Raw genomic sequence first — 14,759 nt, 5'->3', positions numbered from 1 at the left:
TCCAAAACGCTGTCTCCTCCCTGATAAAATTACCAAGATCTTCAGATCATCTTCACAGCCTTCTTCCAAATAAATAGAGCCATGGTGGCGCAGTGGTAAGAATGCAGAATTGCAGGCTAACTCTGCTCACACCACAGGAGTTGAATTCCTTTAGTCTTGGCCGGCTCAAGGTTGACTCAGCCTTCCATCCTTCCGAGGTGGTAAAATGAGGACCCAGATTGTTGCTGGTAATATGCTGACTCTGTAAACCGCTTAGAGTGGACTGTAAAGCACTGTGAAGCGGTATATAAGTCTAAGTGCTATTGCTAAAGTGATGTAAGTGGTTTCTAAGAGGGATACCTTTTAGCAGAAAAACCTTGGGAGAAAAATGCCTTGCCCCAAAAACTTGCTTACTGATTTTTGAGGATATCAGCAGTACAAATACTGCGATCGGGTGGTAGATTTAAGTAGCAGACTGATGAATTAAATGGATAGGGTTAAACTAATTAATTTGCCTTTTCCAAAGTTACTTACAAAATGCTGAATTATACTTGTGCAAGAAAATAAGAGTGAAAGTGGCCATTATTTATTTTAACCCAATTGGGAAAACCTCTTGTGCTGCTGCATTCCCAAACTCCTTTCTCTCTATGAATAGCCTGATTGTCTACAGAATTCAACATTGTACACAAGGTTTTCCTGGCTCCTCTCTCTTCCTCTTTAGTCAGGAGACATTTTAAAAAACAGTGTTGAGGCCTTGGGGATACTTGTCCCATTTAGCATTAAGAACTAATCGACAACACTGCGGAAGGGAACGTCTTTTTGAAAAAGGAGAGAAAACAGAAAAAGTACAAAATGTGTGCCCTGTGGATAAAAAAACAATTCAACCTACGGCTCTACGGACATTTAAATTATTCATGCAGCTTTTTGCCCTCCTAAAACACATCCTCGTATGACCGATAATTAAATCTTTTTAATCTAAAAATATAATGTGGTAAAATGCCACATAGTTTTAGGGAAATATTCTTCATACAGAGATATTCTTTTTTTTTTTTTTTACATTTATACCCCGCCCTTCTCCGAAGACTCAGGGCGGCTTACAGTGTATAAGGCAATAGTCTCATTCTATTTGTATATTTTTTACAAAGTCAACTTATTGCCCCCCCAACAATCTGGGTCCTCATTTTACCTACCTTATAAAGGATGGAAGGCTGAGTCAACCTTGGGCCGGGCTTGAACCTGCAGTAATTGCAGGCTACTGTGTTCTAATAACAGGCTTTACCAGCCTGCGCTATTCACCGGCCCTTGCCAACACTTTCCTGTAGATTATCACCCTGATAATCCAGAGGAAGTGCCTATGCTCTCTACAGATAGTCCTCAATTTACAACACTTCATTTAGTGGCTGTTTGAACTTATGGCACTCGAAAAAGGGATTTATAAACATTTTTCACACTTATGACCATTGCAGTATCTCTAGGTCATGTCGTCGTCTTCTTCTTCTTCCATGTCTAGATCAAACTTTAAACTGCCAGAATGAAGCCATCTTCTTGGCTTTGTCATTGGCCAAAAATAAGTAATTATTGATATATGTTTCCGGTAATAGCCGACATACCAGCAGATGGGTGAGGCTCTGTGTCTCTCCACTTTTACATAGCATGTTGTTATCTGCTAAGAGCCTTTGGTCATGTGATCAAAACTCAGATGCTTGGCAACTGTGTCATATTTATGAGGATTCCAGTGTCCTGGGGTCATCTGACAAGCGAAGTCAATGGGTCAATGGATTAACAACCAAGTTACTCACTTAAAACTGCAGTGATTCACTTAACAACTATGGCAAGAAAGATCGTAAAATGGGGCAAAAATCACTTTGTCTCATTAATAACAGAAACGTTGGGCTCAATTGTGGTCAAGAAATACCTATACTCAAGTTTGGAGATGTGTATCTATGGAAAGGAACAAGACTCACTTCTGATGATAGATACTAAGGTTCTACATTTAGGCCAAAAAAATAAAATGCACAGGTACTGTATATGTGGTACCTTGCTCAAGGGATCTTGGAGTCCTAGTGGACAACCATTTAGATATGAGCCAGCAGTGTGCAGCAGCTGCCAAAAAAGCCAACACAGTTCTGGGCTGCATAAACAGAATCAAGATCACGTGAAATATTAATACCACTTTATAATGCCTTGGTAAAGCCACACTTGGAATATTGCATTCAGTTTTGGTCGCCACAATGTAAAAAAATTGTTGAGACTCTAGAAAGAGTGGAGAGAAGAGCAACAAAGATGATTAGGGGACTGGAGGCTAAAACATATGAAGAACGGTTGCAGGAACTCGGTATGCCTAGTTTAATGAAAAGAAGGACTAGGGGAGACATGATAGCAGTGTTCCAGTATCTCAGGGGTTGCCACAAAGAAGAGGGAGTCAAACTATTCTCCAAAGCACTTGAGGGTAGAACAAAAAGCAACGGGTGGAAACTAATCATGGAGAGATACAACTTAGAACTAAGGAGACATTTCCTGACAGTTAGAACAATGAATCAGTGGAACAACTTGCCTGCAGAAGTTGTGAATGCTCCAACACTAGAAATTTTAAAGAAAATGTTGGATAACCATTTGTCTGAAATGGTATAGGGTTTCCTGCCTGGGCAGGGGGTTGGACTAGAAGACTTCCAAGGTCCCTTCCAACTCTGTTGTTGTTGTTGTTGTTGTTATTCTGTTCCAATTTCCATTGCACATAATCCTGTATTTTCTTTCTTTGAATTTGGACTGGGTGATATGCAAAAAGGAGGGAATACATGCTGTATGTGTGTGAATTTGCCACTCATTTTAAATAAATATGTCTGTTTCCAAAAGAAGACAGCACCCTCACACTCTAGTTTTACAGAATACATTACATAACACCAGCAAATACCACATGCATTTCATGCATTCTGTCCTTTAGTATCTGACACCTGTTGCTTGAGGCAGATTCCCATATCTGCTCATTATCTTTGAACTGTTGCAAGAAGCTCTCCCTTTTGTTTCCAATGATGGCCATGCAGCATGCTTGGCTTCGTTCAGGTTGTCCTCCAGAATTTGATAGCAATAGCATCCTTTTTTTCATATTTACCTAAAGTCTCATCCAAATGAAAATAGTGGTACTAATTCCACCATGGTTCTTTGAATATGGAATGGAACACTCAAACGTTCCAAAATGAAAACACTGTTAACAATGGCGCTGTCCTAGTTCCACCACCGTTTTGATGGGTCTCAGTAGCTCCAATATCCTCATTAAGATTGCAAGTGCTGGATGTCTGGGAGTCTCACAGAAGACCGTAAGTAGATAGGAAGTGGCTCCATTCGACCTACCGGCCTTTATATCAGGCAAATATAGCAGTAGTGAGATTCAAATTTTTTACTACCAGTTCTGTGGGTGTGGCTTGGCATGGTTTGGTGGTCGTGGCGGGGGAAGGAAACTGTAAAATCTCCATTCCCTCCCCAATCCAGGGGAAGGTTATTGCAAAATCCGCATTCCCTCCTGATCAGCTGGGACTCAGGAGGCAGAGAATAGATGTGGGCAGGGCCGGTCAGAGGTGGTATTTACCAGTTCTCTGAACTATTCAAAATTTCCGTTATCGGGTCTCCAGAACTTGTCAGAACCTGCCGTATACCACATAAAATACAGGGTATACTGTTTTTTAAGAACACTAGCACTGCACAATGCCACTGCTTCCAAATATTACTATTAAAAAATGTCTTCAATCTTCTTTGTGTTTTCTTCATGCAGATTTACTCACTCAATGTGTCTTGTCTGTGTATAAAATATAGTCCTATAAAAAGTTATTGGCACTTCAGTATGTTCCCGGGTGTCTTTTCACACAAAACAAACCTTGTCATTGCATTTTGATATTTCCTTGTTTTGAGTCAGAAAGCCATATTAGAAGATTCAGAAAGTGCAAACCCAAAGCACAACTTAATTTCTCACCTGTATATACTGCTATTCTTAAAAATCAAGTTCCTCTTACATATAACAGTGTGGATAATGAAAATATGCTTTGGGTTTTCTTTTTGCAAAAAGCTAGTACAATGTAACTTTAAAATGTTTTTTAAAATATGTAATTATCTACTTTGGATAAAATTAGATTACATGTGCTAAGACCTCCTATTCAAATAATAACTAGAGAAAGCATTATAAGCATGCTATTTTTCTTTACTAGAAGGGAGTCAGAATGACCTGAAAGATAACTTTTGAAACCTTTGGTTCTCAGAGATGACAAAAATCACCCACCAGAATTAACTGGGGAGTATCACAGCATCACTTCCCCCGATAGCTATATTTTTATGGTCCAACATTCCCTTTAAGTAAGGGTTCTTCCAAAGGACTCTGGATGCTAAGGAATAGCATGTGCTCTAAGGAGCACTATAGCCATTACAGAAATTCCACTTTCTCTTCCCCTCCTGAAATAATCAGCATTCCTAGTTATGCTGCCTACCCGATCTCCATAAATTACAAATGCCCCAATTACTAAAGGTAACAATTGGCTAATGAAAATAAATGCTTCATTTATTTAGAAACAAAATGATATTACTGATGAATGCTATGTAGAGGTTTGCCTCATACAGTATATTTTGTGTGCATTTTATTTAACATTTCTGCCATGTAATCATTGCAATGTATTATACTGTGCATTCCCTTCCAGTCATTTTGAATATTCTTGGGCTGCACCAAAATAGAGCCAGAGCCAATTAAACTTATACCATGAGAACATCTAAATTAGTGAGGGAACAAGGGAAAGTCTCAACTAAAAGAAGAATTGCAATTTCTTTTATCCCTAGGTCAGGGGTCTGCAAACTTGGCTCTTTTAAGACTTGTGGACTTCAACTCCCAGAGTTCCTCAGCCAGCTTTGGGGGAGTTGAAGTCCACAAGTCTTAAAAGAACCAAGTTTGCAGACCCCTGCCCTAGGTGAATCAGTCTACTGACTACAAGTAGTCCTTGACTTACAACCTCAATTGAGCCCAATATTTTTGTTGCTGAGCGAGACATTCCTACCCCACTCCAGGGGAAGGTTACTGCAAAATCCCCATTTCCTCCCGATCAGCTGGGACTCAGGAAGCTGAGAATAGATGGGGGCGGGGCCAGTCAGAATTTTTACTACTGGTTCTCCGAACTACTCAAAATTTCTGCTACCGCTTCTCCAGAACTGGTTAGAACCTGCTGAAACTCACCTCTGATACAAACGCATACACATAAACAAAACATCATATTGTAGAACAGAGACATTTTTCAATGTATATTTTTTTTGCAGCTTACCTAGTGTTAGCCTGTTGGAAGAAATTAGAAGAAAATACCACTTTTCTTTTTTTCTCTAGTAGTAAAATACAACACGCAGAGCACTTCCTTGCAGCTTTCTCTATTAATATGCACTTTCATTGATCAATCCATATGACTTCCCCAACAGACTCACGGTTAATCAAATCATCTTGTCACTTAATCATTTCTGAGTCTTGCCCACCCACAAGCAAACAGCTATGAAAAAAAAAGGAAAAAAAATATGGTAACTGAGTTCTCTGATTCCAAGTTTCTAGTTTTTCTTTTTGACCCATGGTGATGTGTCCAAAAATAAATAAATAAAACAGACCCGTGTGAAGCCTGGGGCAAAACTGTTAACTCAATCATTGTTTGGCCAAGAAATCCAAAACGTGCTATTAGGACAATACTAATAAAACAGAGTCAGTTTAATCTAGTGGTTAAAGCATCAAGCTAGAAACCAGGAGACCATAAATTCTAGTCCCACCTTAGCCATGAAAGCCAGCTGGCAACTTTAGACCAGTCACTCACTCTCAGCCTAACTCACCTCATAGGGTTGCTGTTGTTGTAGGGAAAAATAGGAGGAGAAAGGAGTGTTGGCTATGTTTGCCACCTTTAGTTATTTTTAAAAATAATAAAGGTGGGATACAAACAAATAAACACACAAACAAAAAAGCTGCACTCAGAATAATCCCCTTTCTCAGTATGTTAATCATCATTTTCATACCACCAGCCTTGTGCAAGTTTGTCTAAAAAAAATTATCTCTATGTATAAGGATTTATGCCTGAACCACAATATGTGAAATGAATATTTGATCTTCTGATGCTCTATTTTAACCTTAATAAAGCTTCAAGGGATCTGTATTTTACCACTGACATTTGTAGAAGTTTTATTTGCTGCTATGATTGTGGTCACTCCAGAAAATGTTTCTACTCTACATATTAAATCTAAACAAAATAGGTATCTTTTAAGATCTTAAGCAATTTAACTCAGGTACACAATTTAGATGAATTTTAAATCCTTTTTATCAGTGTCACTGCTCCAATGTAAACCATCCCCCTGGACTTTTCTGTGTTTATGTTAAAATAATGCAGGAACCATGAGTAAGACATTAGGTTGCTATGTTTAGGCTGTAATCCTTCAAATAGTCAAAAAGCCCATTAAGAGTATAAAAAATAAAGTAAATGGCTGCTATTGGATTCACAAGAATCATAAAGTTATGCAGAACGTCACCTCAATATCTAAAACATAAATTCAGAAATCATAGCTACCCTAGCAAAATGTATAAGTCCATATTTCAATGAAGTTATAACTAACTCCTTTTTGAAAAACAAAATATGTTTTTGTAAACAAAAAATAAATAAATTTGGTTTGTGTTCTTTGACAGGGCAAAAACAAGAGCCCTTTGCTAACCAGAAATGTGCTTATTCCCTCTTAGTATGCTACTAAGAATAAATCATAGAATTTAGATAAACAGGTAGATAAATCCAGTGGTAAAATCCAAATTTTTTTACTACTGGTTCTGTGGGCATGGCTTTGTGGGCGTGGTACGGCTTTGTGGGCGTGGCAGGGGAAGGATACTGAAAAATCTCCATTCCCACTCCACTCCTGGGGGAAGGATATTGCAAAATCTCCATTCCCACCCCACTCTGGGGCCAGCCAGAGGTGGTATTTACCTGTTCTATGAACTGCTCAAAATTTCCGCTACCGGTTCTCCAGAACCTGTTAGAACCTGCTGGATTTCACCCCTGGACAAATCTATCATCCTAGAAAGTTTACGTAAGATTTCCTGTTTCTTTTTTTCTAATCATTTTCTAGTAACTGAAAGGCAAATGCTGGTATTTACTGCAGATTCTTCTTTTAAGACTTTTTGTAACTAATCTTTCAGTAGTTGCCAAACACTGATTGTAAATAAATGTCCAATTTCTAAACAAGTCTTTCAAAAAGCTGATCTGTTTTTGTTTTGCCAAACGCAACTTTAGAAGATACACCCTGGCAAATATTTCTAAATCCATTAACTAGAGGAAAATACTCATCTGATCTTCACATAATAGGGCGTTTTACATATCTATGATCCTGCAAATAATCATTTCAAGAATTTTATGCTACCCTTTCAAGATTTCTTCTATGGTTTCTTCTAAGCCAACAGGAAGCACAAAACCCTCACAAGCACAAGATTATATGAGAAGATATACTGAGGGAATGAGTGCATCCTTCCTCAGTATATCATATATCGTCTTTCAAACTTGCTTCTGCAGTTCATAAATTGCAAAATGCCCCCCTTCCTTGCCTGATTTTTCTTTGACTTGTGGCTAAATTTCTCCAACTCAGCCCTTTCTAGAAATGTTGGAATAAATGGCAATGCTTGCTGGCAGTGATAAGGAGTTGTAATTCAATGTATTTAAACAGGCTGGCCAAGTATCCACAGTTTTAAGTATCAGCAGTCAAAAGAATTTGCCATCCGCACTGCTGACAGTCAGAATTCAGTGATTTTCTGAAAATATATGCCAACATAGTGAAAATGATGAACTCACCCAAGTGAGGTCTCATACTAACCAACAATTTACTCAAGTCTCTCAATCATATCAGCAAATCGTTAAATCTCATTAAAAAAGAAAAATGAAGAGCTAATTCAAGCAGTTCAGAATATTTTTACCTTATTTTGATCTGTCCAGTATAAGAAAAATCCTTGTGGGTCTGTTCTGAGAAAAACCGTTGTCACGCTAGTAGAATCCTGCACAAAAACAAAGGATGAAGAATTAACATGTGACATGATCTTGAACGGAAAATATTTACCTCATGACATATACATATAGAAATATACCTAACTCATAACATATACATATAGAACAATACCTAGAGGGAAGTAAATTTAAACTACTGTAATTTGTTGTGTACTCAAGTCCTTTTTACTCAATAGGTGTTCACATAAACCATTTGAACAAACTAGGTAAATATGAGTATACCTTTATAAGTCTATCTACCTCAGGTGTGTCCAATCCGCAGTCCAAGTGTTGCATGTGGCCCTGGACAACTAGTAATGTGGCCCCACAAGGTCATAAACTTTTAACATTATGTGATTTATATACATTCACTATGTTATATATTTTATATGTGGCCCAAGACAATTCCTCTTCACTCAATGCCACCCAGGCCAGCCAAAAGTTTGAACACCTATGATCTACCCGCTCCCTACTCCCAAATGTATTTTTGAAGATAAATCTGCCAGTACCCATTTGAAATCCTACTTTAAATGCCACTAATTCAAAATGAAAGCATTACAGTTAATTAACCCCACACAAATATGCACTGCGCGTATATTCATCAAGTCCTTTGAAACCTTCTCAATTTTCATAATTGTTGAATAAGACCAATTGACAATGCTGCTGTGTCACAACATTTGGGAAGCCAATTGCATCTCATAGCTAAGCAATCAAGAACTTGGCTTCTCTCTTTGGAGAACAGCTTTGAACGGGGAAGCATTTGAAAATGGTGTCCCATTCAATTTCATTGAGTTGACATTGCAAGTCAATTTCCATTCAACATCGTTTTTAACATTATCTCCCAGCAGTGGACCTCTTGAAGTATACAGCATGATTCTTATTTTGTTGAGATGCAGCTTTTTTCCCATGTTATCCAATTATACTTACTGTCTACCTGACATCTACTCTGCAGAGCCTGTAAATTCCTCTATTTCACAACTCTTGCTTTTTAACATCCATATTTTTTTAAGAAGTACTCTACAGAACTACCATACCTCTCATTAGAGACGGAATGTATATAGAAAGGAGCTTCGGTATACACACAAAAAACCCCACATGTAACCTTGTGCTTTTGTTTGCTTTAAGCAAGGGTCAAATAGGATATTTAAATGGACGAGTCCTTGATGTGTTAACTGACATAAGCCTAATAAATATAGTAACTAGGAAGCCATAGTTGATCTGTTCCCTTAATAACTGATTTCAAGCAAAGGATAACACACCATAACAGGAAGCCACAAACTGCCTTCTTCTTGACCTAAGCCAGCACTTACGTCCATCCATTCGTCACTTGAGATCATTTCACTTGCTTCTGTAGAAAGTTTTAAAAAATAAAAATTGAGCTCATATTATCTCCCCATAAATAAGAAACATTAATTCACACAAACATACAAAATCATTTGGGTTTTTTTCTCAAATTCAGTTTCTAAATGGTGCATTTATTTTTAGCTATCATTTTTCCATTAAAACATACTTTTGCTGCACTGATTTGTTCACTTTTAATACCGTAAGACTAAATAAATTAAGGATCCCCATCTGAAAATATTGCACAGATTTTCATATTTTACGACAAGTAGTCCTCGACTTATTACAGTTCATTTAATGATTATTCAAAGTTACATGGCACTGAAAAAAAGTGACTTTGGACTATTTTTCACAATTACAACTCTCCCAGCATTCCCATGGTCATATGATCAAAATCCAGATGCTTGACTCCTATTTATGACAGTTGCAATGTCACCACCTGTTGTGACTTTCACAACAGCAAAGATAAGCAAAGTCAATGGCAAAACCAGATTCACTTAACAACCATGTTGCTAGCTTAACAATTGCAGTGATTCACTTAATAACTGTAGCAAGAAAGGTTGTAAAAAGGAGTAAAGTTCACTTCACTGTCTCGCTTACAACATAAATTTTGGACTCAATTGTGGTTGTAAATGGAGGACTACCTGTATGTCTAAACTGATTCCTTTCAGAAGCATATTGTAGCTCTAGTATATGATTCCCAGCTTCATTAGGTAGACCAGACCAAGAACTAACTCACAGAAACTTTGATTGAGAGTAGTTATAAAAAGAGAATCTTGCAAGTCTAATTGTGCTACGTCTCCTTCCTTTCTTATTCTGTCCCCGAGTGAATAAGGGAGGATTCTGAGTCACTTGCAAATGCTTTCTGCTTCTTTTGGACTTCAACCATGTTTTTCCCATCCCTCTGGGAACAGATCTAGCTATCTGTCAAGATCATCTTCCCTATTCTCTACAACAATGAATACAACTGTGTAACACAAAAGGTCAGTCCTAGAGGAGATCAACCCTGACTGCTCTTTAGAAGGTCAGATCCTGAAGATGAAACTCAAATACTTTGACCACCTAATGAGAAGGAAGGACTCACTAGAGAAGAGCTTAATGCTGGGAATGACTGAGGGCAAAAGAAGGAGGCGGCAGAGAATGAGGTGGAGTCACTGAAGCAGTCAGCGTGAGCCTAAAGGGACTCCACAGGATGGTAGAGGACAGGAAGGCCTGGAGGAACGTTGTCCATGGGATTGCGATGGGTTGGACACGACTTCGCAACTAACAACAACAACACCACAAAAGTAATTTAAGAAAAACTAAAATTTGGTAGCCAAATACTAAATAAAAATGATCCACTACAAGCAATTCTTCAAGATGCCTCCTCTTTATAAACCCAACAACGTACGTAGGTAGACCAGGTTAGGAAATCAAAGACATGCAAGCCAATACAAGTAGTCCTTGACTTGCAACAGTTCATTTAGTGACCGCCTGAAGATAGAACACTACTGAAAAAGTGACTTATGATGACCATTTTTCAAACTTATGACGACTGCAGCATCCCTATGGTCATGTGATCAAAATTCCGGCACTTGCCAACTGACTCATATTTACGACAGTTGCAGTGTCTCAGGGGTCATGTGATCACCTTTTGCGACCTTCTGACAAGCAAAGTCAATGAGGAAGCCAAATTCAGTGTTACCAACTTAACAACTGCAGTGATTCACTAACAACTGTGGCAAGAAAGATCATAAAACAGAGTGAATCTCACTTTATTTATTTTTATTTTATTTTATTTGTCACAACAGTATATATAAGTATAAGCATGAAATAACCATACGAATTGGATACAATCAAAGGAACATTAGGACAGGAACGGTAAGCACGCTGGTGCTCTTATGCATGCCCCTTACAGACCTCTTAGGAATGGGGTGAGGTCAATAGTAGATAGTCTTCTTAACCATTATCTCACTTAATTAGTCTTCTTAATCATTATCTCACTTAACAACAGAAAATTTGGGGTCAATTGTGGTCGTAAGTTGAGGATTAGCTGAACTACATTTACTGTAATATTACAGTATCAGAATCTTACAAGTCTGAATGTGCTTCTCCCCACTTCCTTTTATCTTCACGACAACTAGGGAGGATTTGAGATATTTCTTGAGTTGCAGTTAGGCCCTACACCTCTTTTATCTGATCATTGTCATCTTGGTAGCACCTCTTCCTCCTTTTTCCCTTCTGGCCATTACAAACGTATCTATTTTACACCTCTAGAATTTCTTTGTGACTTCCATCCAAGTGTTTGTACAGGTCTAGCTATCCTAGGGAGATCCTAAGATCTAGGGGAAGCTATCCCATTTGAGGCAATCAACCAAAATCAGCTCGGTGTTACCATTTTTGTACATCCTTCTACCATATTAATTTTTCTACCATATGTACCCAAGTGGTTGTAGGAAGAGATCTGTGTTAATCTACGATGGCAGAAAGTCAGAAGGAACCTATAGTAATTTTCCAGCTAACAGATTATTTTAAAAGGCATAAACAGTTTGAATTGCAGCTCACTTCCTCAGATGCATGGAATGGATAGATTGATGTAGGATTTAAATTGGGATGAGATGGGGAAAGGGAGGGGAAGACACAGTTGTGATAACAGCTACAATGTACACGTGAGACAGATTACAAGTATCTTATCAATTAATAACTATAATGTGTTAAAAACACATTGTGCCTGCTGAGACCTTCCGAACTTGTTCGATAGATCAGACCAGGAAATCAACTCCACAGGAAGGCTAGAATTGGCTACTGAGTGGATATTATAACAGCATCTCGCAAGTCTAATTATGCTGTTCTTCCTCTTCCTCCTTATAGTTCTGTGAATTAGGGACATATATGCCTGACCTGCTTCCAAATGTTATCTGGCTGTTTCAGACTTTAAAAAATGCTTCAGCTTTTTTTTGCCTAGGCAACAACTCTTGCATATCTCCGTCGAGATCATCTTCCTTATTCTCTATAGATTGGCTGAAACCTTTTGATGGGAGTTCAGCAATTTCTTGCTCAACAACGCTATTAAATTTTCAGGTCTGCTATACTTGTCCCGGGAAACTAGTGAAAAATCAAGTCATTTTTCACAAGCAATGAATCCAAGGGACAAGACAAGAGACACAGTTAGGCAGCAAAAAAGGATAGTATTTGTAGCTCAGGGTTGAAATGAAAGGTCCTTGGCGCTCTCTCAGCTTGTTTACCTTGCAGACTTTCATTACCCAAACTAGGTAACGTTATCAGTGCACTTATTTGGGTAATGAAATGTCTGTAAGAAAACAACCAAGCTGAGAGAGCACCAAGGAGCTCCCTCAATGATGTAAGATCTTGAGTTCAAAGCATGGCACAGCATTGTAAATATATCACAGCTAGGTTTAAAAAGCAGCTCTCAGTATTTTCTCTCAGGGAGTGAGGCCCCTAAATAACACAAGCTGAGCCTTTACCCAAATACACAGCTGAAGGATATTTCTTATTGTTTACTCTCCTCTGGCTTGCTTTTTGGCAAGTCCCTCTGATCTGTGGACTTTGGCCTTCTGCTGCTGTATCTTTAAAGCATGCCCCTGTTTAGGACTAGACGGCCGAAGTTCAGAGTCTGAGGTACTATCAGTGGATGCAGGCAGGGAATCCTGAGGCTTGCTGGATCTTCCCCAGCCAGAACAGGATCACTGGCTTCCACATTGCTGGAATCCCCTCTTCTGGGACCACTATCCCTAGATGCCTCTGGTTCTCTTTCCTCATTGTCATCATCAGAAGGAGAAGACAAGATCAGCAAGAACATAACATAGGGAATATAACCATAAATTCCTTGTGGTGATCAGATCCCTTTATGTTGGCTCTGGAGTTCTCTGCAGCTATTTTCCATAATGAAGGAAAAGAACATTCATTTAATCTAGCCTGGCACCGGATAGATCCAGCTAGTTTCCAAAGGGAACCTGATGTTGTTTCTGAGGGTCTGACATATGATTTGACTGAGATCTCAGTCGCTGGCTGGAATGGAGAGACAACAATGGCCTTGACTTGGGCTGTTCTTAAGCAGATACTCTACCTGTGAACCCTAAAACGCCTCTTGCCCTTCCCTAAAACTTTAGCAGGTTTTTTTTTTCTCCTCGAGAATTGAGTTAGGATTTTGGAGGAAACCATCTGAAGAACTGGCACAGGATCAGAATAGGTCATGTTTTGGGTCTCATGTTTCTGCTATTTTAATTGTGATGTTCTCATGCTTATTGTTTAACTTCTTTGGTTTCGAATCCTATTTGACTCACCCAGAGTTGCGTTTTGTAAGCTGGATGTCCATTCAAAACTGTTCAAATAAATAAATAAATTCCTAGGCTTGTCAAAGTTCATTTTCAAATGCTGAGGCACAGCCAAAGGTATCAAGCTCCTACGAAAACAAACACCACTGAGTCATGTGCATTTGCAGTTTGTCACAGAGGGAAGGTCATAAACATGTCATATTTTTTACATAAGGAAAGCTATTGCATTGCTGTTTCTGATTGGATGTTATTCTGATTTTTTTAAAAAAAAAACAAAACCCAATGAACCAGACTGTGACCTCACATATTATTAGATCTTTTATAGTCACTGCCATCTGGTATATGTAGCTCCCTGACAGGCTATACATTTCTCAAGAGTGATTCTGAACATTGAGGGAAGTTCTTGGCCTTCATTTATCCCCTTGGCAAACAGCTCTTCCTGAGAAACTAGGAGCTTAAAGGACAATCTTCTCTTATATCAAACTTCTACTGCTCAGGAGTTATTAGCAACATGTTTTACTATTGAAGTATTTGTGAGGGGGGGAGGGGGGAAACCCTAAATTGTTCATTCATGATGAACCCTTTTCCCCCTCAGCTGCCTCTTTGTGAAAGGATCTTGTCCCTCTGAAAAATACATTCTATGCACTATAAGAACTGTCAGATATATCTGACTCTCATATAATATAAAAAAATTGTTCCAAGCATAAATGTTCAAGGTACTTCCAGATGAATGTGGGCTACCATTCTCTTATGATAATGTCTACCAATATATCTTCCTCTGAAGCTTTTTTTAAAAACCTGCAAAAAGGCAGTTTCCAATATTTTGAATGACTTTCAGCATAATCCAGGTTTATTTTCCAGATATTGATTTGTTCTGTGGCAGTTTTAAAAGGCCTTCTCTGAAGCTGATTTAGGTGCCAAATTACATTCTGATGATGCTTCTAAGTTTTTCACCATTTTATATACAGATTGTAATGATTACATGGATTCCTAACCTTCCTTCTTTTCTATCAACTACGTGAAACCAAAGGAAGAAATGTTTTAAACCCAGAATTGTGTGACTTACCTACCACAATCTTAGTTTCAAGTGCTAAAGTTATGACACATTTATTATATATTTGTATCCCTGATCTGAACATAAAAGTATTCATAT

General features: G+C 38.3%; 1 protein-coding gene across 1 annotated transcript in view; it reads right to left on the bottom strand.

The window, feature by feature from the left end:
• Positions 1–14,759, bottom strand: part of PLCB1 (phospholipase C beta 1) — a 593,106-nt gene that overhangs the window by 536,974 nt on the left and 41,373 nt on the right. The window contains exon 2 of the mRNA XM_058181309.1: positions 7,925–8,002. Coding sequence (XP_058037292.1) covers positions 7,925–8,002 — 78 coding nt within the window. The remainder of the gene's footprint in view (positions 1–7,924; positions 8,003–14,759) is intronic.

Source organism: Ahaetulla prasina, chromosome 1, assembly GCF_028640845.1.
Source record: "Ahaetulla prasina isolate Xishuangbanna chromosome 1, ASM2864084v1, whole genome shotgun sequence".
NCBI lineage: Eukaryota > Metazoa > Chordata > Lepidosauria > Squamata > Colubridae > Ahaetulla > Ahaetulla prasina.
This window is presented reverse-complemented; position numbering and strand designations above follow the sequence as displayed.